This window comes from Oppia nitens, unplaced genomic scaffold (assembly GCF_028296485.1).
Source record: "Oppia nitens isolate AA-2021 unplaced genomic scaffold, nextdenovo-longstitch-racon4-pilon3 scaffold1_pilon_pilon_pilon, whole genome shotgun sequence".
NCBI classification, from domain to species: domain Eukaryota; kingdom Metazoa; phylum Arthropoda; class Arachnida; order Sarcoptiformes; family Oppiidae; genus Oppia; species Oppia nitens.
In genome coordinates, this window is record NW_026533199.1 from 7857565 (window position 1) to 7882025 (window position 24461).

Genomic DNA, 24461 nt, shown 5'->3' on the forward strand with positions numbered 1-24461 from the left:
CCTATCACATGTGCTAATTATTACAGTGTTATCACATGTATAATCCTATTTTATTCAAACTATTGATATAAATTGTTTGTATGATTATGGCATTCAATAGACACTAATATTACGATAATTTTTTTATTAAAATTATTACGCTCTGTGAATATTATGTCACATATTTTTGTCAAATTTCGCGGTGAAAAATAAATGTCATCTAATATATTATAAATATATTCTGTGTATTAAATATTTTTATACAAGACATTTCACTATTGTATTGTAAACACACACATTTTTTTATTATATTTATAATAATAGTCAATAGATAACAACAATAGCCAACTGTATATGTTATTTGCGTCAAAAATAGTAATTAACTCAATTATATATAAATGTATATTATATACCATATTTTTATGGATTTATAAAATTAACAACAATAGTTATTTTCTATATATATACTATAAACTAAAATCGTTAAAACTTTTACTAAACATATTTTTCTATCATCCAATTATACTGTAATTATTGCATTACATTAAGTTTTATAATAATAATAATAATAAAAATAAAAAAATAAAAAAATAAAAATAGTGTATATACCGTATATATAAGATTAAATTTGTATAATTTTATTTTTTAAAATTGATGTCTCACTAAACAATACTAATAAATAATGATAAATTATAAAATCAATAAATTATAATTGTAAATGTAATTAAAATTGTAAATGTAATATACTATTTAAAAATTTTGATTGCCTTTTTAGTTGTTGTTATAAACTGAAATAAATAATTAGAAAAACATGTTTAATTGTTTAACTTGTTGTCTATTTTACAATACATCAACATTATTTAAATACATATAATTTCTTTTAATTTATTTTTTTAAACTGATAATAATATAGAATATAAACGTTATTTCTATAGAAACCACTTTAATATTGTATAGAAAATAAATGTTAAGATTATATAATAAAAAAATTGTTTGTTCTCTTAATGTTTGCATTATTATAAAAATTAATGTCATAGCAATTGGCTCTCTCTCTCTCTCTCTCTCTCTCTCTCTCTCTCTCTCTCTCTCTCTCAATATTGTACAATATAATGATAATAATAAAAAAACTCTATTTTATATACAATTATAGGTTGTATATTGAATAGATATCTTTAAAATATGTTTTAATGTCATATTTAGATTAAATTGGGAATTTATTTTTACTCATACAGGAGAACATAAATAATAGTAATGATAATGTTTTATTCAATGTATAATTTAATAGATATTAGTTTTTTTATATTGTAAATACAGCATAAAATATTATAGATAAATTTATTATGCTGTTTCAAATTATAATAGCAATAACTGCATCTAAATTTAAATGCAATTTAATTATTAAAAAAATAACGATAATAATTATAATAATTTTTTAAATTGCTTTATAAAAATTAATTAATTAATTATAGCTTTTGGTAATTAATATCCTAATATTTTTTACAGACATTTAGATATAAAACAAAACTAAAAATTATTAATATTTTTATACAACTTAAAAAATATTTTAATTGATTTGTTTAAAGATAATGCAAAATATTGACAAAATTCTATTTTAATTTTATTTAAAAATAAATAATTTAAATACAATGTTTTCAGTACTGTATATCTATTTTTTTATCAATAATTTTCAGATAATATATAGTCAATCGGATCAATTAGATTGCATCCACTTGTTTGACATCCGACTCCAGGAAATGCCGGAACCAAAGTTCATGAATAGCATCAATAGATATCAAAACAATGTAAATACAAATTATGCAAAAAATTTAAGCAAACATTTAAAAAAGGATTCAAATCATACATCGCTGATCATTGAGCCGCCACACAGTGATTACTCAACTAATAATTATTACTATTTGACTCAATGGAAGATTTTATGCAAAAAACTTGGACACCAATTGAAATATTTGTCAATCGGCGGACTGACCGCATTGGACCAGTTGGCTATTGATGTACTATTGAATTACTGCAATAATTTAGATGAATTGAGAATAAACAACGAAATCGATATTATATCATATCTATCGATAATCAGGCAAACCGTTAAAAGGATACATATTGACTGTGAAACTGGTATTGGTTTGGACTGTATATCGCTTCTGGCGTTTAGAAACTATGCCGAAAAAGTCATGCATTTGGGTATTTTCTTTTGTTTTGTTTAATTTTTATATTATTATATTGTTTTCAACATTTAAGATTAATTGAACAATTATATAATATATTAGACATATGTAAGACATATAGTAAAACATTTCAAATATGAGATATTAAATATGTTAGCCTTTAGTTTATTACTGTAGTCTATAATAAGTCTACATATTTTATGGAAATTTAAATATCAATGATTAATGAATGTTATGGAAACAAATTTAATTTTAATTAATCATTTTATTGTATTTTTTTGTTGTTGAAAATAATGGCATACAATTTATTTGTTATTTAAATATTTATTTTCAATTTGTCAAATATTTAGGTCAAGCTTTAAATGTCACAAAGTATTATATAATATAAATAAAAAATGTTGTATTTAATTGTTTTTCTAAATATATTTAATTTTGATGGACAGGTAGGGTAGATGTAGAGCCAGAACTTATCGATTCGGTTATATCGACGATTGGCAGTAACTTTATTAATCTGAAGTGTCTGTCCATCCGATTGCGTAACTTCGACATAGAAGTGTCCACACCGGCCGACTTTCTTTTTGATCAGTTGGATGAGCTGAGCCTACAATTTGTGACCGGTAATGTTGATCTACCGTTTCAACGTGTGATAAGCCTGGGCTGGACATCAATCAAGTGCCTGACAATTCAGTACGCGTCGCTCACCCGGGAATCGGTCGACGAAATTGTGCGACAATTACCGCAATTAGAAAAACTGGTTTTTCACGCCATCGAGTTTCGGTGCGACCATCTTAGCAAAAGGTGGGTTAAAAGACACAAATCTATTCACATTACTTGTTGTTATTATTAAATAATAATAATTTAATTTATAAAAAATAATTCATATTTATTCACTTTACTTACTAAATTATTGCCACATAATTGTATCAATAAATCAATATGAAATTTTGCTGATATATACAACAATTAGTAATTAGCTTTTAACTCTACTTATTAATTATACTGTAATTAATTTGTTTTTGGTACTAGGATTGTATTTTTGCAAAAATTATGAATCTATAATAATTTAAAACTAATTGACATTATGCAACAAATGTTGCTGATTGTATATTCATATTTTTTTTAAAATATTAATTAAAGTTAAGTTAATGTATCTTTAGTATGACAATCAATAATTATATATGTTTATGTTATTTAGTTTATAGATTTAAAATGATAATAAAATCAATGAATGTGTAATTATAAACTTACTTTCTTTTTTTAAATTAATTTTTTGAATATATATAATATATGATTAAAATTTAATTACAAATAAGTAATTAATTGTAAATTTTTAAGTTTATTATTTGTGTAAATTATTATGTTTATAATATGTTATATACAGTATAAAACATTATAGATTAGTAACATTTCTTTATTGCATATTTTATTTATTATTTATACTAAAATTATGCATTAATAAACAAACAATAATATTAATAGCATTTTAATATATCTTTAAATACACAAATTTGAATAACAATTAATTTGCAAATATTTTATTAACTATTTATATGCTTTTATCACATATAAATAACACTAAAATCAATTTATTAAAAAACAATGAATAAAATATAGATGAACTATAATATAATAGTACAAATACTATGTGTTAAACATATTTATCATATATTATAAATATATATATATATTATGTATATAATATGCAGTATATTCAGTGCTGTCTTAAAAATTTATAATAATGAAGTTTTTATGTAACAAAATATTTTATTCAAAATATTATTTATAATAATATTAAACAATATGTATTGTTATTTTTAAAAATAATATTATACTATTATATTAATATATTATTTATAAAATATTGTATTTACATTATACAGTATTTTTAATAATACTTTATTTTAGCTAAATTTAAATTTCTTATTAAACACATAGTAACTTAACAATATAAAGTATAACATTTAGGTGTATAATATAAGTATTAATTATATTTTTTTATTTATCATATTATACAGTACTAAATATGCTAATAAAAAATACACACAATAATGTCTAGAACCTATAATAACTAATTAATTTTTTATTCGATAATTTATTTAAATTAATAACAATTTTAAATATATATATTTTTAATAATATTTGTGGACAGGTATGGCCACCGATTATGCATAGAGTGTAGTCGTCACTGTTGGAAATCGATGGCTAAACTGTATCGACTGAAACATCTGAAACTTCATCGCATTATTATTGATGACGAGATCTGTAGTGCCATACAAACGATGCACACATTGCGCTCATTAGATCTGCACTACTGTTCAAATGTTAACGAAAACATAGTGGATGTGTGCACACAACTGGCCAAACGTATACCCCGTGAGAGGTTTAACCTGTGTATTGTGTCGCGCGGTTTCCTCGCCTTTGCCAATGATTACCACAAGAATCTGGTTCTTGACATTAAAGTCGCCGTTTAGGACAACGACGACAACAACAACAGCTACTACTAGTAGTAGTACTACTCATGCAATACATATAAAAAATTATATTAATATTAATGATTTAAAATAACTTTTCATGCATTATATTTATATTTTTTCAAATTTTAACAAATGATGTGATCTAAAAAAAAATAAGTTATCTTATTAACTAAATTGTAAACATTTAATAGTTAAATGGCTAATAAGTTTGACTAATTAACTCATTATATTAATTATTCTAATATTAAATTTATTAGACATTTGATTGTTATTAATAATATTAAATTTTTTCGACACTTATAATAATATAAGCATTTTCATCAATCACTCAATTATTTTATCTTATAATTATAAATTGAATTATAAAATCAAGATTTTATTAAAATAATAATATATTTGAAATGCTTATTGGTATTTTAAAATATAGATAGAATAACAGAAAAATTAAAAATTTAAACTCAATTATTGTTTGATAGTTAAATAAATAAAATACTAAAAAATTTAATTTTTATAAATAATTAATTAATGTAAATATTATATAAATACTATTGTAGATTAAAAATTTTCATTAATTTTTAAAATAAAAATCTGTATAAATAATGTTTTTTAATATTACAAATTGAAATTATTTAAAATAATATTTAACTAATGATATTGTTTAATAAATTTTTAAGGAGTTACTTCATATACAGTACTTAACAATAATTTTTATTAGTTTATAGATACCGTTATTAAACTATAGATACATTATTTGCATTATTGTAATATCAAACAAAATTATTTTATTTTTAAAATATTTTTTTGATTGCTAATTATTACAAATGTTAAGTTTAAAAAAAGATCATGATTTAAAGTGTACATCACATTTGTGTATGGTACACTTTTAGGAGACCCTGTACATTTTTTTGTACAGTATTATTGTCTATTACTTTATACTCATATAAATAAGCATAGTTAGAGAGTACCCACAAACAGTAAATCAGTTTAGTAAGTGGACGGTTATTTGTAGTACCCAAACTAGCTGTTATAATACTTAAGATTTGAATGGACAATAAACAATGGGTGTGTATCCTGGAATCGAACCCCGGGAATCGTACCGAATGTGTTTTTTTCAGGCAACACATGCAAACAGCCGATACCTTAACCTGACGGTCAGTGCGCCAGAGAGTAATGTTAACATTGATAATCAATTCTAAATATATAAATTATTTTAAATAATTAACTAATTATAAAAAGTGTGTCAATTATATTAGCATTACCCCGAACATATTCAATTTATTAATAATAATCTAGAATTAATTGTTTTTAATTTACTTAAATAAAACTTATATTATGTTTATCTTTATTGTTATCATCAGAAATACCTTTAATTCATTTATCTAACTCCGTTAAAAAAATTTTTTGTCGATTTTGCAAAATATATCTTAATTAAAAAACAACAATATCAAATTTGAACAATAATCAATGTATATATTTAACTAATTATAACATTTGATTAGATATCATATTAAATAAGCTAATAAAGTACTACATTATATTAATGTACATTTGAATTGAATTAAAAACAAATTTAGACAATTTAAATTTTCATATTTTATCATGGTGTATTTTTAAGCAAATGTTACCATATAATTATTGTATATAAATAGTAAACAAATTTTTCGATATTTTCAAATTAGTTGTAAAATAGTCTATTAATTTTAAACTTTTAGACAACTTAACACAAAATGTTGCGATTTGTTTGCTTATCTCTGTTGGTAGCACTGGTAGCTTCAAAAGGCATTCCCTACAAGGATTGCGGTATAAGATATTAATTTTACTTTAAAATAATTAAAAATAATAATTATTATTTCTAATATTAAGGTCATCATGAGGTAACTGATTTTGAGATTACCGGATGCACCACAAATCCATGTACTTTACATAAGGGACAGGAGATCACTATTACCATTGAGTTCATCGCCAGTAAGTACTGATTCTCACATTTTTTTTATTACATTTGACATATGTATGGTATGTATAGACCAGAACTCTCAAAAAGCTGAGATCGATTTAGTAGCAAAAGTTGGTGATATAGAGGTCCCAGTGCCCGGTGTTGATAAAAATGCCTGTAACCACATGCCGTGTCCGGTCAAAAAGGGAGATACAGTTACACTTAAATACAAAGCCACTATTCCCAAAAACGCACCCACCGTTAGTATCTTAATATAAATAGTTATTATTATTATTTTTTAATTAATAACTAAGCTGTAAATGAATTATTTTTTTACATTTATTAAAGATTGAAGCCGATGTTACTGCCAGACTTAAAGGTGAAAATGGTGATCTGGTTTGCGGAATTGTCCATGGTGATATCAAAGATTAAATGTTTAATTTAATAAAATTAACAATAAATAAAAATATTAATTAAAAATATTAATATTTGCAATTTTAAATAATTGTATATTTATTGAAATGTGTACGAAAATTAGTTTTTTAGTCAATTTATTTGTTTAATAAATCAATGCATTAAAAATGTTATAATAAGTTTAATGTTGATTTTTTAAACATATTGAATAAATTCAATAATAAACAGTATATTTTTCTAATTTCTTATAAATACTGTTAAAATAATTATTGTTATTTTTAAAATTTATAAATTTTTTTAGTGATTAACAGTTGTACTTGATGAATGATCATATTATTAAATATTGATAGTTATTAAATTATACAAATGTGTAAATCAATTAAAATAAAATTAATCATTATTTGCTCGTTTGTAGCAAATATTTTAGGTAATGATAGTAAAGGTAATAATTTTTACAACTTTAGATCTCAAATACAAGAAAAAATATGCGATTATAATACTATCACCGATGAAATGATTACAAATATGATGGACTGCTATCAATTATCGGATGATATTTATGATGAATACAGATTACAGGTTAGATAATAGCTATTAATTTAATTTAAGATAATATATTTGTATATTTAATCACTATAAATCTAGCTAGATCAATTGGAAAAGCAATGTCGTAATAATTCAATCATTGAGATTGAGTCCAAATATAAGTCAATCAAAATAATTGAAGCCAAATATAAGTTAGTTGAGACATGTAGTCACAGTTACAACAAGTGTTATAATATAACAAAAGTTTTTAAACAATTTGGTTCAAAATTCAATATTGCTTTCAAACAACAACAGGTTTTTATTTTATCAAATATTAGTATATTTGTTTCAAATATTTTATCATAAAAATAATAATAATTGTTATTATTGTAATATTGAAAAATTTTATATTATAGGATTGCATTAGAAATACATTGAAAATACCAAAAGAAAGCGATGAAGAAGTTAAAGATAAAGACAATTGAAAATTAAATAAAAAATATATTAATAATAATCTAAATTGTATTATTTTAATTGAAATATTAAATAGATATTATTATATTATAGTGAAAATCTTTAAATAAATTAATCTACTTATAAATACTGATCTTGAAACTAATAAAAATAAACCACAAAAATTAATAATAAACGGTTTTTTAATAGTAGTTATATTTCATTTATATCGTTTTGTTAGATAAGTTAAGCTATAATCTAGTAGTTTGTAGTCGTTGTCAAAAGTTTGTATACAGAAAAATAACAATTTTTTATCTTTAATTTTAAAATATACTGATTTTATAGTAACAATTTAACAAAGATTTAACTGCTAAACAATAGCTATAGATTGTGAAAATAATTATTTTAATAAATTAATTATATATATTTTTAAATATATTATAAATTAAATAAATTAATAACATAAATAACATTTAAAGTTAAATTAATGTAAAATAAATAACATTAATTTATATTTTATTTTTGATATTTTATAATAATTTTATAATGATTGCAATAACAATAAATAGATTCTATAATGATAATTTTAATTAAATATTTTTATTTTTATTCAGCAATCTTCATGAAAAAAAATCAATTAGTTTGTTTAACGTGTTATTAATTAACAATGTTTTATTAACTGATTTAATAAAAATTAATATACTTTTAATTACTTTCATGTTGTTTATACACCAGTCATTTATTAGTATAAGTACAGACACACAGACATATATATTCCAAAAAACAATTTTTCCAAAATTTGTTTGAAAAATGTATTTCTATATTAATATATATTTTATTATTCACTAATACCGACTATTTTTATATTACAGGAATTATAGGAATGTATTGGATATGATTAAGAAAATATTTAAAGTTAAATCACAAAATTCAAAACATTTTGTTATAAATATATTATAAACCTAACTATTATTACAAATTAGTAGAAATTATTACAAATATACCAAAAATGTACAAATAATTGTTTAAATTATTTTTAATAGCTTTATAAACTATTATTTGAACTTCTACAATTTACATTAAATATTTATTTTCCTAACAATTTATAATTGTTGATATATAAATAACTATAGAAAAAATTTGTGATTACATATGTTATTGCTTTATATTTATACAGTATAAACTATAGATTACTACTAAGGTATTAAATATTAATATTTTTAAAAATACAAAATATATTATATAAAGCAGCTGTCTATGTATTAAATACTATGAAATATTTGTCTATTTGTTTATTTCTATATTCTATTTGTTTATTTTAAAAATATAATAAAAAATAGATTAATAAAAATTTCTAAATGATTGACAGTTTTTCAAAAATCATTTTAACATAAATTAAAATATTATTACAGATCTTATTGATACAGTTGTAGCTGTCATTTGTATAAAATAGTAAGTCTGAAAAAATAGTTGTTAATGTTTTTATTTATAAAATTTTCTAATTTATTAATTATATTAAATAATTATAAACTATGAGTAAATTTATTGCAATTAATTTACTAATAATTAGTTTATTTATGGCAATCATTTTGGCCAAAAATAATACTGTCCGTGAAAATTATTGGCAACTTATTGAAGGGTTTGAAAACCAAACGCGAGAAAAGATATGCGATTTCAATACAATCACAGATGAAATGATTACAAAATTGTTGGATTGCAATAAACAATGGGATGAACTGATAAAAGAGCACCGATTGTCGTATAGTCAACAGGTTTTTTCAAACATATACATTGATTATCTACTTATTAATTGTTTGTATTTTTAGTTTAATAATACGAAAAAACAATGTCTTGAAAAATCAACCGATGATTTATCCCAATACAAGGGAATCGCCACAAATGCGGCCAAAAATAAAATTCTGGTCACTTGTAGTTCAAGTTATAAACAGTGCCTTCAAATAACTATAGATTCAGTTTATGATCAGTATTTTGAACAAAGGACTGTTATGTTTAAACAACGTCAGGTAATTATAAATTATATTTATATTATTAACAATTAATTTAGTTAAGCATTAATACAAATAATACAGTAATGCTTAACATTAATCTACATATTTAAAACCATTGTCTAATCTATTTGTTAATTATTTGATTCAAATAAAAACTATAATTCTATATAATATAGACATGTGTTAGAAATGCACTGATGATGGCAGAGGAAAATGTCTGAAAAATAAATTACTTTATTAAGAGATATTATGGATTTGTTTACCTAATCCTCTGTTTGGTATTATTGATAACAATAAATATTATTATAGATATTTTACAAAATTATTATAAAAGTGTGTTTTTTAATTTTTAATTTTGTTTGAATAAATTTATTAAAAATTTTCACTAATTATAATTCACGATTAAATATATTCTATTGTCTAACATTTATTATTGTTAATACAATTATAATTATAATTTGTAATTAATTAATTAATTGACTATAATAATATTATGATCATAATATCATGATAACTGATATAATAATAATATTTATAAATTGATGTGATAATTATATTGTAAACACTTTTAATTGTTTAATTATTTTTTGATATATTAAAATTATTTAAATATATTTTATCGACATATTGACTAAATAATATTATTAATTACAATGTAAATACAGTAATTTATACCAGTATTGATTCAATAGTCATATTCACATTATATTATATTTGTTGAATTAAAATAAAAAATCAATTTTTAAATTCTATATTATTTTATATAACCTAATAATAAATAAAACTTTTTTTTTGAAATTATAAGTAATAATTATATATGTTATTATTAATAATGTATAAATTATTTGAGATAATTTTAACGATAATAATTGTCATATTTGTAGCAAAAAGTTTTGCCAATAATACTAATTATTATTATTATAAACAACTCAAACAACAAATTCTAGAAAAGACCTGCGATTATAATAACATAAACAGTGAAATGTTAACAAATTGGCGAAACTGTGACAAACAATGGATAAACATATTGAAAACTTACGATTACAGGTAAATAACATTCATAACTATTTTTTTCGTTATGTTAGAATAATTTTGATTTTTCATCTAGCTTAATTTATTAAACTTTTTTTTAAAAATAATTTTATAGTTAAATGAAGTGGAAAATCAATGTCTCAATAGTACATTGGATGAGTCGTCCAAATACAGTGGGATTATCACTAATGAAGATAAACGCATTGTAATGCAAATGTGTAGCAAAAATTATAGACAATGTTATCATTTAAATAGTAATTTAATTTGGATTCAATTTAAACAACAATAAGAAACATTTTATAAGACACGTGATGTAAATGTTATATTTAATACTATTATCTAATATATGTTTTTTTTAATTAGACATAAGTTTAGTTTAGATTATTATTTTGAAATATAAATACTATAGCAAAATGAAAAATTTATCTTAAAATATATTCTATACATATAAATGTTGTCCAACTATTTTACTATATTATAGCTATTAATATATTCTTATACTGTATATTATTAATACAGGAATGCATTAAGAGTGCAATGAAGATACACAAAGTCAATGATGAAAGAGTTAGTGATAAAAAAGATTAAAAATTTAAAAAACTAATAACAAATACTTTTGTTATTTAAAATTTTACAAATTATAATATTAATACAACTTTATTATTACTACATGTATAAACTACATAATAAATAAATATTATATAATTTATTTTATTTGAAAAAACTAAATTTTTGCATTAATGTTGATTTACCATGTTAATTTTGTTTGAATATTTATTTTAAATAGATTTTAAATAAATTCAAAAAATTGCGCCTAAAAACATAATTATTTGAAAGTTAAATTTCAAAATAAATAACGTAATATTATTAGCCTTTTAATAATAAAATTAATTTTTAAAAAATTATAATTATTTATTAATAAAAAAACAATATTAAATTAAAATTGAATTGTCATATATATTATAATTATTCAAAAAAAATAAATAACAATTTAATGTCACTAATTTTTGTGCTAAATTTATAAAAATTTTATTTTTAAAAACACATAATATCTGTATAAAAAACATTAAAATAATATTAAGAATATTAACATTCAATATATACAGTACTGTAGAGTAATATTCAATAATTTTAATATTTGTTGTAAAAAATTCAAAAAAATAAATAAAAATCAATCATTAATTTGATTTAACAGTTATTCGTCGCTATTATTATTATACTGTAATTATTAACTAATTATTTAGTAAAACAGTATTTATTTATTTGTTTGTTTGCCGTCAATAGGTTTTACAACAGTTTAATAACAAAAAACATTTGGTGACCACTATTATCGGTAGACAAATGTCGGAACCGGTCGTACAAAAGATAACAACCAATGCGTGCAATGAAAGCATTAATTTATTGCAATTTTTGTGCGAAATCGAGAAACTGAAACATTTAGACCGCAAAGGATTTAAGGACAGGGATGTCAACAAACCAGAGACTGTGGCCGGTATGGCATAGATTATATATCATAGATTAATACGTTAAATATTTATGATCAAGGTGATTGTTATGGCATTGACCTAATTTTTGTTRTTGTTATTAATCACAACCATTGATAGGTCATATGTACCGAATGGCCGTAATGGCAATGCTATACCAAAGCGATAGTCCCGATGAGGTCATAGACCGCAATCGATTGCTACGGATGACAATCATTCACGATATGGCCGAATGTCTTGTGGGAGATATCACTCCTTACGACGGCATACCTGTCGAAGAGAAACATCGACGAGAGTACGAAGCCATGGATTATTTGGGTATATCATCCATGAATCAGTTGATTCATACAACAAAAATATATTTTTTATAATTTGTTTTTTTATTGTATTTGAACTAATAATAGTGTCATTACTTCCGTCAAAGAGTTCCAAAGAGTTTAAGGATCTCTTTGATGAATATGAGAAACAAGAGTCACGCGAAGCGATAATAGTCAAAGAGTTTGATCGTTTCGATGTTATGCTTCAGGGATATCAATACGAAAGAAGCGAATACGAGACAAAAGGACGGATCATCCGATTTCAAGAGTTCTTCGACAACGCAAATGGAAAGATCTTTACCAAACAATTACTCCAAATGATAGACGAATTAAACAAAACAAGAGACGAGTTCTGGTCTAAAGTTAACGCAAATACCAATAATGAAACCAATAATTGTATATAAGATCTGTGAGTCCTATATTAACGGTAATTATTGAACCGGCAATAGGGGTATTGACAATACTTTAAAAAAAACTTTAGTGCAAATTTTTTTTATAAAATTAATCAACAAATTTCAATAATAATATATAACTTATAAATATAATTTTTTTAGTGATTTTACCGGTAATTAAAATATGCTTATTTGAATTAATATATATACAGTATATATATATATATAAATGAATATTTTGTATAAATTAGGATTAATATTATAATTTGATACTAAAAATATTTTGTTAATTTTGTGAAAATTATATGTTTTCTATATATTCTTTTATTATTATAAATTAGATACTCATCTATAAGTTCAGTATTATTCACATTTTAAACAAATTAAAATAATAGATTTTCAAATAGATTTGTTAATACAAATATTAACAAATTTGTATAATACACGATAAAAATATACTATAATTAATAAATAAAAATGCAAAAATTAAATCATCAAATTCAAATTACTTTAGCTTAAAATATCATTTTTAAATTTTTTTATATTATACAATTATTAAATAACTAAAAGCACGCACATTATTAATAATAAATTATTTTTTATTACAAATTTAATAATAATAATAATTACGGTAAATACTAAAAATTACAATATTTGCTGCATATAATTATGAACTAAAATTTTTCAGTTAATTAATTGTATTAATTAATTATACCGATAGCTGTTATTTATCAAATTAACAACCATTTACGGTAAGGTTATTATACAATTGACTGGTTTGTCAAATGTTTGCTTATAGTACAGTATTAGTCTAAAAATAATAAAATATAATTAACTAAATTATATAATAGAAACCAATTCACGACAAAATGTATACATTTATAATCTCAATTAAATTATAACACTAACAAAAAACAACAAAATGTATTGTATTAATGTATTGAATTATTGTAATGTAATAAATAAAAATATTTAACTAATTATTAATTATGACCACTTTTCTTAGTACAATACAAATGATAAAACAAATAATTTGCCACAAATAATGCATTTTTTTAATGCAAGCTTTCATTAAATATGAATATATTTAAAAAAAAGTATAAAATATTATTTTAGTCACAAAGATATGAAAATGTTTTGTGTGAAAAAAGCAATTATAATTTTAAATTATAATTAGCACACATTTTGATTAATTAATATATTGCTTGATTATATTGATTGGTAATATTAGTTTAAAAGTTTGTTAAAATCACGTCTATATAGTAAAAAATTTATCAAACTTTAAAAATTATTTAGAGAAAACAGGTTGTCCTTCAAGTCAACAATTATCTTATGATTAACTGAAATATTTATATTTATATATTAAAAGATAGTTATATTAAAAAAATAAAAGTCTAAATTAATAAAATGGAAAAACAATTAGTTGAATATCACATTAAAATAATAATTAAATAAAAATAATAACAAAATAATAATAATAATAGCAATTATATAAATATAAAAATAATTCAAATAATTGTAAGAATGAAAAAATAAATTCGTATATAAAGATGATTTTGAGTAGGAATTAAATTTGCAAAAACAATGTGTGTTTTCAAACAATTTTAGTCTACAAAGATATGGCCCAAATACTAAACTTAAATCTAACGGTGCGATTAACCGCAGACTTCAGCTGATGACTCGGTAATTACATTATTATTGATAACCGATTCATCAGTAGCTGTCTTAACAACATAATCCATGACCTCTTCATCGGCCTCTTGTTGATTATCGGGGGACGGGTAGTCATCACTGCTACTGAGTTTGGCGTCACTGTCGGGACTAATGCTGGACTCTGTAATTTCCTCATCGGTACCATCCACTCGACCATTGAGTGCCAACTGTTCGTTCGCTGTTTTGCTGTCGTCGTCGATGTTTTCATTCATGTGCTGATGATTTATATGCTGATCGTCGGTCGCGTTATCTGTGTCGCCACCACCGCCGGCCCCGTGAGTCAGGTCAAGATTGGCCTGAAACTCATCCATGAATGTCGAGTTAATGTTACGCAAACGTACCAATAGTTCGGCCTTTTCCTCATCACTCCATTGAGCGAACCATTCATTAAACAGTTTGATTCGGCACTGAAATATCGAGGCCGGTCTGTCCGACATACCTGTTCGTACATTCAAAAATAAACTATCATTTAATTTGCAAAATAAATTAAACTAAGCTATTGTGCAAAATTGTATAGTTATAGTAAAGTTGTGTTAATTATAAAAATATTTTTTTTGCAATAATTAATTGCTATTATAATATAACATATATAATGAGTGAACCGGTAGATCGTGTGGTGTCTGATCTTATCGATTGCACCGTTAGGTCTCATCACTACAAGTTATAGCTGTATTTATCAGCGAATAATAATCATGTAATTGGGTTATCACTGACTATAAATGGGGTGACAGTTAGATAGCATACACACCCCTGATATGACCTAATCTGGTGATCAAATAAAAACAAATTATTACCGAAATGTTGGAAACCATTGATGAGTGCGGTGTCTGTCAATTGGCCCGAATTGCTATACTTATTGACCAAACACTTCATGAAGTCTTGTGTCTGCAGTTCAGACATCTCGGCAAACCATTGGCTCAGATATATGAGCTGTTGGTCAGTGGTCAGCACACCCTTTGATTGCGACATCGCGTCAATGGTCTGATGGGTTAAGTCTTGAGCTCCGATAATAAAACCAATTGACAACAACAACAACAACACTATTTGGATGTCAAGTAATTGACTGTCAAATGCCGGACAAAATGTGTGTTCAAACAGTTATACGCTTATGTATCTCACGCTCAGGTATTACTGCCAGTGACTGCACTGTTAGGCTAACAGATAGTTCAATAACACAACACTTACTTTAATGTACAACAAATCTAGGGATCAGTTTAGTTGCAATAGATATGTCATTCATATAACAATTATTTTACATTAAAATATCCAATAATTTAATAATAAATTATATAATTTACATAAAACATGCAATAAATTACTAATTATAATATCTTAACAGTAAAATAGTTAATTTAATAACAAAATTTAATTAAATGATAATTAAATTATTAGTTAATTAAATAAATTTTATACATAAATTAAATATCCGTATGAAACCCCGTACCCAACCCGCTTTGAATTGTAGTGTTTGGTCTCTAATATCTATTGGGGGCGTGTTTTCCGGTATTGACTTACAAAATATTGTCCAAACATGTGGTGACATCTCTACACAAATATGTACTAAAATAGTGTAAAACGCAAACAACATATACATTGTATGTGTTATTACAGCTGTAATGTCTTATAAATACAATAATTGTATTACAAATAAACATTATTTTTGGGGGAAATGTTATGAATAACAAACATAACGTTATATTTGGTTTAGTATTTGAAACATATGTTTATATTTATCTGTCACTCAAATGATGTGTTTGAATGAATAAGAAGAAGTGGTAAACAATTGGTCACTAAATATAATGATAAGACAATCGTTTGATAGATTTGGTGACGATTTGTCTCAACTGATACTCAGTTATCTGTCAATCGGTGATCGGCTAAGACTTGAATGCGTTAGCCGTCAGTTTCGATGTCTTGTGGCAAACAGTCAGCTATTTCTAGTGATCAGTGAATTTCGTTGTCACCACTTGTCATACAATGGTGACCATCGAGACAATCACAGCAGTGATAATGTGATTGTCATTAGCGGTCGTTATCGTAAACACCACTGTCTAAGACTAATCAATTGTCTGATCAAAAAGTTTAAATTATTGCGAAGAATTCACTTCGAGTTCAATTGTTTGCCAATTGATGAACAAGTCTTGAATGATATCCAAGAGAATTGTCTACATTTGCAACAGATTTCATTCAAAAACTGTATATTTCGTGGTCTAAACAGTGAATCTATGACCAGTTTTGGTGACTTAGCTGGTCATCGGTTGACGCGATTGTCGTTTGAATCGTGCATTTGGTATACAAGTGAAGATCAAGTGTTGTCTTACGAAGAATTAGACCAATTGTTGAGATGTCTGTTAAGGACGACCACTAGTCTGACATGTTTTCAATACAACGCCAATCCGTATCGATTCCAATGGCATAACTATTTGTCGACATTTGTTTCGACGACAAACAGTGATAGTAGTCTTCAATTAAAACATTTATCCGAAATAAATATCTCTTACGGTATCTGTTATGAAACAATTCGTGAATTTTGTGATCTCTATTGTCATCAAATTCATACAATTTATTTAACATTAAATACCAGTGATTTTCAGTTACAAGAAAAATCGGATAATAATCAATTAAATGAAACATTAAAACAATTATCAAGATTTACATTATTGAAGAAGTTATCGCTTTCGATAAAACATAAAAATAGCGAAAAACAATATTTTATTGATTCAGGACTCAAACAGATAAGTGTTTGTTGTCGTAAATTAACTAAATTAGAGATAAATTTGTCCACCGATTGTATTAATAATTTATTACAAACGACAAAAATTTTTGATATATTATCTAATTTTAATTCATTAACTGAATGTAAGATCAAGAGTCTGGAGTTAAATGCATATAAAATGCATACAAATTTGGACTTCAATGTAGACAGTGTTGGCTTCTTTAACAATGTTTCACTAAATAACAATTTAACTCATTTAGCGCTACAGATATCATGTCTGAGTGACCAACACTTGGTCTCAATTCACGAATGCTTTTCCCAATTAAAGTCAATTCATTTGTCATCTGATCGTATATTAAGTGACAAATGTCTAAAACATTTATCTAAATTAACTCATTTGAAACATTTGAAAATATTTTCATTAAATCCACTTTTATATCCCATAACGGACTCAATTGTTAAGAAATTATTGAAAAATTGTCCACAAATTGTATCAATAGTTCTCAGTTGTAATACAAACATTACTACTAAATGTGTTAAACATTTTATTAGATTTTCTAATAAGAGACCAAAAGTTTTTCATAAATTAACGTTTGTTTCTAAACACATACCCTTTACAACACATTTTTTAACACCAAATTATACTGGTAATATTTTTATTCAAAATATCACTAAACAATTTTTCAATAAATTTAATCATTATTAAAATTACAAGAGAAATAAAATATTGAATTATATTCAATAATCTTTATTATTAATGACAGTAATATATTACAAATGATTTTTAAAATCTTTGCTAAATTGAAGTTTTTTAAATATAAACTAAAGATAATATGATATATTGGGGTTTTAATTAAAGATATGAATATTTACTAAAAGTACCGTAATTTTAAATAACATAAAAATAGTGAACAACAGTAAAGTATATATATATATAAATAAATGATTAAATTATTAAAATTAAAAAGTTGCATAATATGATAAAAACTAGGAAATATACAAATAAACTTTCATATCGGTAATAGCATTTTTTGTACATAACATTTTGATTATATTATGATATAGCTTAAGACCTGATTGTTTTAGTTGTCGTAGTTGTATACGATGACATCATCAGATCGTGACTATAAATATCATATTATTAGTTACTATATATCCTGAAAAAAGATATAAAAACAATTCAATTTACTTCTACAGGTACTATAATTCTCAAATTATTATACAATTAATAATAGTTAGTTACCTCTGATGACTGTGCGATATCATCAGCGTCTTGTAGCAAAGCATCCAACTCTCTAAGTGTTCGATTAAATTCCATATCAATTGATTCGGTCTTCGATTTGGACCGAAAATGGGTTAAATTATGTCGATTGAGATTGTCTTTCGATATGAACGTACGTTCGCATCCATTCCATTCACATTTGTAGGGCCGGTCACCAGTGTCTACACAAAATAGATATACATTATAACAAATCAGATCAGATGACAGATAAGATAACAATAAATGATTAATACGTACGACGTCTGGTATGTATCGTTAGTTTATCCTTTCTATTGGTCTTAAAAGTACAATCACTGAAATTGCAGACAAAGGGACGATCACCTGAATGAAGCTTTTCTGTGTGCTCATTGAGCTCATCCTCTGTGGTGCACTTGAAATGGCATTTACCGAACGTACAGTTAACTACTTTCGAGTTGTTGTCCACCGATTCATCATTTATTTGTGTGGCTTTTCTTCGCGTAATTTTTCGCTTCTGATATTTACAGAAAATTGTTAGCAAATAATTTAAACTTATTTTTAATGTGAAAACCTTAGGCTCATTGATGGTATTGGACTGCTCTTCATTGATAACCTGGTTGTCGTCTGTTATAGTTTCTTCATTAAGTTGATCTCCATCTTCTTCTTCAACAGATCTTAGCGACCGTTTTCTATCATTACTATTATCAACTATTTCACAACTTTCCAACCTTTCCTGTAATGACTTCTCTGGACAGTCGTGCGACTCTAAAGTCTGATCGTCTGGAAACTCTTGACCACAGAAATCGCAATCCAATTGTTTTTCGTCATCTTTAATGGACATTTGCTGTCCAACACCACCAAAATGTGACTTCCGATGTCTGGCCAAGTGATGGCTTTGAATAAAATCCAAATGACAACCAATGAAATCACATTTGAAGGGTCTTTCGCCAGAATGATAGCGCAGATGTGCGGTCAACTTGTCGAGTGTTTTGGCCGAATACGAGCACTTCTCGTAACCGCATTTAAACAGTCGTTCGCCACAATGGGATCGACTATGCCTTTGAAGCTCTTCTTGTGTTTGAAAATGCATTTCTTTCCAATGAAAACAACATTTTAAAAATCAAATCACAAATTTATGGAAATGACTACTCACTGCAGAGACCGAAATTGCATTTAAAGCCAAATGGTGTGAATGTAGTAAAGTCTGTATCGCCTAAACCCATGTGTTGGCGAAGATGTTTATCCAATTCGTCGGCATTCGTAAACTCGATGTCACAACCGGTAAACTCACAGATAAACTGTTCTCTATTAGTATGAAGTTTTCTGTGTCTACGAAGTTGTTCACTAATTGTAAAACTTTTGTCACAAGTCGGCCAAAGACAACGAAACTGTTTAATGTTAGAGTGTCTCGAGTGATGTATTTGTAGTTTGTCTTTGGATTTGGCAGCAAAAGTACAGTCAGGATACTGGCATTTGAATGGTCGGTCCCCGGAATGTATTTGTTTGTGTCCATTCAATTCCTCTTGAGTTGTGTAATGCATGTCTGTAAATGGATGTTGTTTAACATTATGGATAAAAAATTGTATGAAATATTTGTGTAAATCCCAAAAAACTTACTACACTTTCCAAAGTCACAGACAAATGGTTTGGGAGTCGGCGGTGGTTTCAGTTTCTTCTCACGATTTGCGGCACTTTTTGAAGGAACCGACACAGACATCAAGTGTTTAGTTTTGTGTTCAGTTAATAGCTTTAAGGCCTCAAATGCGTCGCTACAGTCCGGCCAATCGCATCTATAGGGAGTGGGACCCGTATGAATAGTTGACCGGTGTTCAGCCATTTCCGATAAGGTGGCAAAACTTTTGCTGCAGCCATCAAACGAGCATTTGTGTGGAAACTCGTGTTTCAATACGTGTCGCCTAATGATGCCCTCATTGACATTTCCATAGTCGCAGTAATCCCACAAACATTTATACCAGAATTTGCCGTCATTTGAACGACACTTCACATAATTATCGTTTCCTTCGACAATATCGTCGGTTAACGAACCGATCGGACATCTGATGACCGAAGAAGTTCGTACATTACTTCTGTATCTGTCATAAATGGCTGACGGCTGTCCATTACTAGAGCCACCGTAAACTAAGATCTCTCCCCTTTCTAGTGTTGTCTCCTTTTTCAATCATAAATATAAATCATAGAAACAATAATATTAATTATAAATTATTATACAATAATATTACAAATAATTTAATTAATACCAAATTTTCGTTATTTAAACCCAACAGTTGTTTAGCAATAGTTTCGTTTTGTGACTTCCTTTGTCCACCAATTTTATAGTCTTTATTAGCTTTGATAAGTTGTGTGGTGTGCGACACGTGTTGCACGCGATGGTCGGTCAACGATTTGATATCTTTGAACCGTTCCTCGCAATCGGCAAACGTACACTTGAATGCATTTGTGTCCATATGAGTGACCGAAAAGTGTTGCAACAGTTCCTCAGTGTCGACAAAACGGTCACCGCAGCCGATGAACGAACATTGATATGGCTTCTGGTGTTTGATGGCGTGCTTCCGCATCGAGCACTCGGATGTCGTCCGAAACGAGCATAACATCCATTTGCAGACATAATCGACGCGTCCGTCGCCGATTTGACTCTTTTCAATTGTCCAATAACTGGTTAAATCGTCCATTTCGGGCAAAGTGGTCGCCTCACCAATGATTGGTTCGCCAATAACTTGAACTCCTTCCGTAAGAATGCCCGCTTCGATGGCCTGTTGAATAATTTCGTGACTTCCAGTTTCATAGTTGTGGTCACCGTCGGTGTATATCTGGATAATTGTTGTATATTGTTGTGGTTCTTCTTGTTGTTGCACTTCTTCGACCACTTCTTCGAGCACTTCCTGTTGTTGTAATTGTGTTTGTAGTGTTGCAATAGTATTGCAATCTTGTTGTTGTTGTTCATCTTCTTGCACTTCTTCATCCAACAGTTGTTCGTCTATTTGCGGTTCGTATTGCTGTTCCGGTGCCTCTTCAGTGACCACTTCTTGAACGACAAATTCGGTGACTTTTTTGCCTCTCGTCACTCGCGGTGTACTCTGTCTGGTCGCTCGGCCAGTGCTGACTACGGGTGTAGCCGCTGTCGACTGTTGATTAGATTGTACGGCTGTCCGTGTTTTCCGTCTAGTAGTGGCCACACCTGATGTCCGCCGAGTATTTCGGGTATTCATTGGTCGTCAATAATATTGTTTTCAATTCATACATAAATCAAATGATAAGTAATTTTATCAAATGTTTTGTGATTTTATGATTGTTTTGGAAAAATACTAAATTATTTGTTATTAATATCCAATGTATGGCTTATATGGACTTCAAATGGTTTCTATCAAATGTTGGGCAATAATGACAAACATTTGATACTTTTTATTGCTATATTTTTTACTATAACTTACAGTATTTATAATTTAAAAAAATATATATATACTTATGTGAATAATAGTACCAAATGTTTGTCCTATTTACTTATGTCAATTTCTATTATTTTTGGCACATTATTTGAAATAATTTATATTTTAATTTTATCATGCTTATTTTTACAAATTTCCATAGCATGTCAATTTTTTATATGATTTAATTTGATACAAAATTTTATAATCATAATTTTTATATTTGCATATCATATATTTATAAATAATATTAGGTTTTTTTTAAAAAAAATAAAATTAATAATTTATGCCATATTACACAACACCATCGGTACAATTATTTAAACATTTAGTAAAATTTTGTTTTAAACCAAATTTGCAATCAATTTGTTCATTACGACAGCACATATAGATTATCCAAAACAGTAAACTTATTGTACAAACCAATAGAAATATTATGGCAAAGTCTACTAAAAAATGCATTTTTGTAGATAGTTTTAAATAATTTTATTCAAATAAAAAAAACAATTTAATTGATGACTATTAAATGAAAAAATATTTTTTACATTTAAACTTATGAGACACTCAATAAATAAATATATGATTTTAACTTTTAAAAAATAATAAATTTCCCATAATATCAATAATAGTAGATATTTATAACTACAGTGTAGTGTTCATCAATAATATTGAATTTTCACGAAATATACAGTAAATATATAAGTAAGTGTTCAAAACACCTGAAAATTATATTATGTTATATAAATATATATATATAATATCATATGCTACTGTATTATACAATAATTGTATGATATATTAACTATTGTAGTATATTATGAGAGATGATTTTTTGACTGTTTTTAGTTAATACAGTAAATTATATATATATATATTGTTTAGTAAAATTACATTTTTTTCACAGTTGAGTGAATATTTTCAAACCCATGCCATATGTGGGCCAAAACACCAATAATTAGCTAAATTAATAGTTTATATTATATTTAACCGAAACAAATATTTTTTTCAAGTTTACACTTGAATAAATGGTTAGATATTTTTTTTAAAAATATTATATATATATATAATTCCTTAAATATTATATAATTTTTTAATTTACAAAAAATATTGATTATTCATGTAATGTTCTAATAATAATAATTTTTATATTTAATGAATTATTACTTATATTAACAATAATGGTATGTAATTGACATTATAAGTAAGTTTAGTATTTTGTCGACTCTGTTGCAATTGAATTAAATCTGTTTGAATTGCATTAACTTTTGACTGAAAAGTGTATATTTTTGACTGAAATGGTTGAAAGTCTTGATCCGTACGCCTGGAAAGGGACCAAATATTTTGTAGTTCAGTCTGTAGAGCAAAATACGAGTACCAGAGCTGATTCAATTCATACTCTATACGGTCGTCATTGCGATCCCTATCCGTGCGACCATCCATTGACACCAATTGGGATTTTATATTATATAACTGTGACAATAGGTTATAAAGTTGGGACTGTAGGTTCAGATACTGGAATTCGCTTTTACTATTTGCTAAACAAAAATATTTATCAATTATTTGTTATATATATATTGATTATATTATACTTTATGTTTTATAATAATTATTTGTTATTTTTTAAAATTATATTATAATTTTTTAATCTAAGGTTAGTTTGTTTTAATTGTGAGCTAAATTATAATTTGATTTACACTATAAACTATTTACAAAATTCTGCATAAAATACAGTATATGCTTATAATATATTTTTGCTATTAATACTAACCTGACTTTGACCCCAGTTTACTGTCACTATTTTTAATATAAGTCTTTTCACGGGCATAATAAGCACCGGTAGACAAAAGGATAATAATAATAACAACAATTGAATAATTCATTTTGCATAAAACACTTAAAACAGCCCAAAAAAACAACCAAAAAAACAAGTGTTTATACATAAAAAAAAGGTTATATAATTTGCCCAAAAATATCAGGTTATTCAAGTGCTCTGATAGTGTCACTGACTGTACTGTATTGTACTGATAGTATGTGTGACCAGAGGTGACAGAAAATTATTTATAGGAAGAATTTGAACTTTCTTTATATTATAAATTTATATAAATATATTTGACATACCTGTGCCACAACTATTAAACGACATTTGAAAATATT

The 24461-nt window shown here is 25.4% G+C and overlaps 5 protein-coding genes across 5 annotated transcripts; 3 read left to right on the forward strand and 2 right to left on the reverse strand.

Annotated features, from left to right (window-relative positions):
- The first annotated feature begins 6314 nt into the window (after window positions 1-6314).
- On the forward strand, window positions 6315-7045 carry LOC128953045 (mite group 2 allergen Lep d 2-like). Its single transcript, XM_054298543.1, has 4 exons — window positions 6315-6436; window positions 6500-6601; window positions 6660-6829; window positions 6918-7045. Exons 1-4 carry the CDS (start codon window positions 6364-6366, stop codon window positions 6999-7001), a joined length of 429 nt encoding a protein of 142 aa, XP_054154518.1. The 5' UTR covers window positions 6315-6363; the 3' UTR covers window positions 7002-7045.
- Window positions 7046-9538: 2493 nt separating this feature from the next.
- Window positions 9539-10191, forward strand: LOC128966502 (uncharacterized). The gene is made up of 3 exons (XM_054313351.1): window positions 9539-9733; window positions 9788-9985; window positions 10147-10191. The coding sequence occupies exons 1-3, from the start codon at window positions 9539-9541 to the stop codon at window positions 10189-10191; spliced, it is 438 nt and encodes a 145-aa protein (XP_054169326.1).
- A 1966-nt stretch (window positions 10192-12157) lies between these two features.
- Window positions 12158-13249, forward strand: LOC128952183 (5'-deoxynucleotidase HDDC2-like). The gene is made up of 4 exons (XM_054297529.1): window positions 12158-12223; window positions 12287-12494; window positions 12607-12804; window positions 12891-13249. Exons 2-4 carry the CDS (start codon window positions 12344-12346, stop codon window positions 13205-13207), a joined length of 666 nt encoding a protein of 221 aa, XP_054153504.1. The 5' UTR covers window positions 12158-12223; window positions 12287-12343; the 3' UTR covers window positions 13208-13249.
- Window positions 13250-14670: 1421 nt separating this feature from the next.
- Window positions 14671-16127, reverse strand: LOC128952188 (uncharacterized). Its single transcript, XM_054297534.1, has 2 exons — window positions 15703-16127; window positions 14671-15347 (listed from the first exon to the last, which is right to left on the reverse strand). The coding sequence occupies exons 1-2, from the start codon at window positions 15875-15877 to the stop codon at window positions 14851-14853; spliced, it is 672 nt and encodes a 223-aa protein (XP_054153509.1). The 5' UTR covers window positions 15878-16127; the 3' UTR covers window positions 14671-14850.
- A 2461-nt stretch (window positions 16128-18588) lies between these two features.
- On the reverse strand, window positions 18589-22256 carry LOC128951722 (zinc finger protein 160-like). Its single transcript, XM_054296985.1, has 7 exons — window positions 21123-22256; window positions 20482-21034; window positions 20018-20407; window positions 19436-19956; window positions 19144-19378; window positions 18868-19067; window positions 18589-18781 (listed from the first exon to the last, which is right to left on the reverse strand). Exons 1-7 carry the CDS (start codon window positions 22089-22091, stop codon window positions 18773-18775), a joined length of 2877 nt encoding a protein of 958 aa, XP_054152960.1. The 5' UTR covers window positions 22092-22256; the 3' UTR covers window positions 18589-18772.
- Between the last annotated feature and the right edge of the window lie 2205 nt (window positions 22257-24461).

Excerpts from the sequence above, each read along its gene's own strand:
- LOC128953045 (XM_054298543.1), top strand. The coding sequence starts at position 6,364 with ATGTTGCGATTTGTTTGCTTATCTCTGTTGGTAGCACTGGTAGCTTCA. Across the intron at positions 6,602-6,659 it reads TACCATTGAGTTCATCGCCA|ACCAGAACTCTCAAAAAGCT; the intron begins GTAAGTACTGAT and ends TGGTATGTATAG. Across the intron at positions 6,830-6,917 it reads TTCCCAAAAACGCACCCACC|ATTGAAGCCGATGTTACTGC; the intron begins GTTAGTATCTTA and ends CATTTATTAAAG.
- LOC128951722 (XM_054296985.1), bottom strand. The coding sequence starts at position 22,091 with ATGAATACCCGAAATACTCGGCGGACATCAGGTGTGGCCACTACTAGA. Across the intron at positions 21,035-21,122 it reads GTTTAAATAACGAAAATTTG|GAGACAACACTAGAAAGGGG; the intron begins GTATTAATTAAA and ends TGATTGAAAAAG. Across the intron at positions 19,379-19,435 it reads ATACCATCAATGAGCCTAAG|AAGCGAAAAATTACGCGAAG; the intron begins GTTTTCACATTA and ends TGTAAATATCAG.
- LOC128952188 (XM_054297534.1), bottom strand. The coding sequence starts at position 15,877 with ATGTCGCAATCAAAGGGTGTGCTGACCACTGACCAACAGCTCATATAT. Across the intron at positions 15,348-15,702 it reads CAATGGTTTCCAACATTTCG|GTATGTCGGACAGACCGGCC; the intron begins GTAATAATTTGT and ends ATGTACGAACAG.
- LOC128952183 (XM_054297529.1), top strand. The coding sequence starts at position 12,344 with ATGTCGGAACCGGTCGTACAAAAGATAACAACCAATGCGTGCAATGAA. Across the intron at positions 12,495-12,606 it reads CAAACCAGAGACTGTGGCCG|GTCATATGTACCGAATGGCC; the intron begins GTATGGCATAGA and ends AACCATTGATAG. Across the intron at positions 12,805-12,890 it reads CGAAGCCATGGATTATTTGG|TGTCATTACTTCCGTCAAAG; the intron begins GTATATCATCCA and ends AACTAATAATAG.
- LOC128966502 (XM_054313351.1), top strand. The coding sequence starts at position 9,539 with ATGGCAATCATTTTGGCCAAAAATAATACTGTCCGTGAAAATTATTGG. Across the intron at positions 9,734-9,787 it reads GATTGTCGTATAGTCAACAG|TTTAATAATACGAAAAAACA; the intron begins GTTTTTTCAAAC and ends TTGTATTTTTAG. Across the intron at positions 9,986-10,146 it reads TTATGTTTAAACAACGTCAG|ACATGTGTTAGAAATGCACT; the intron begins GTAATTATAAAT and ends TATATAATATAG.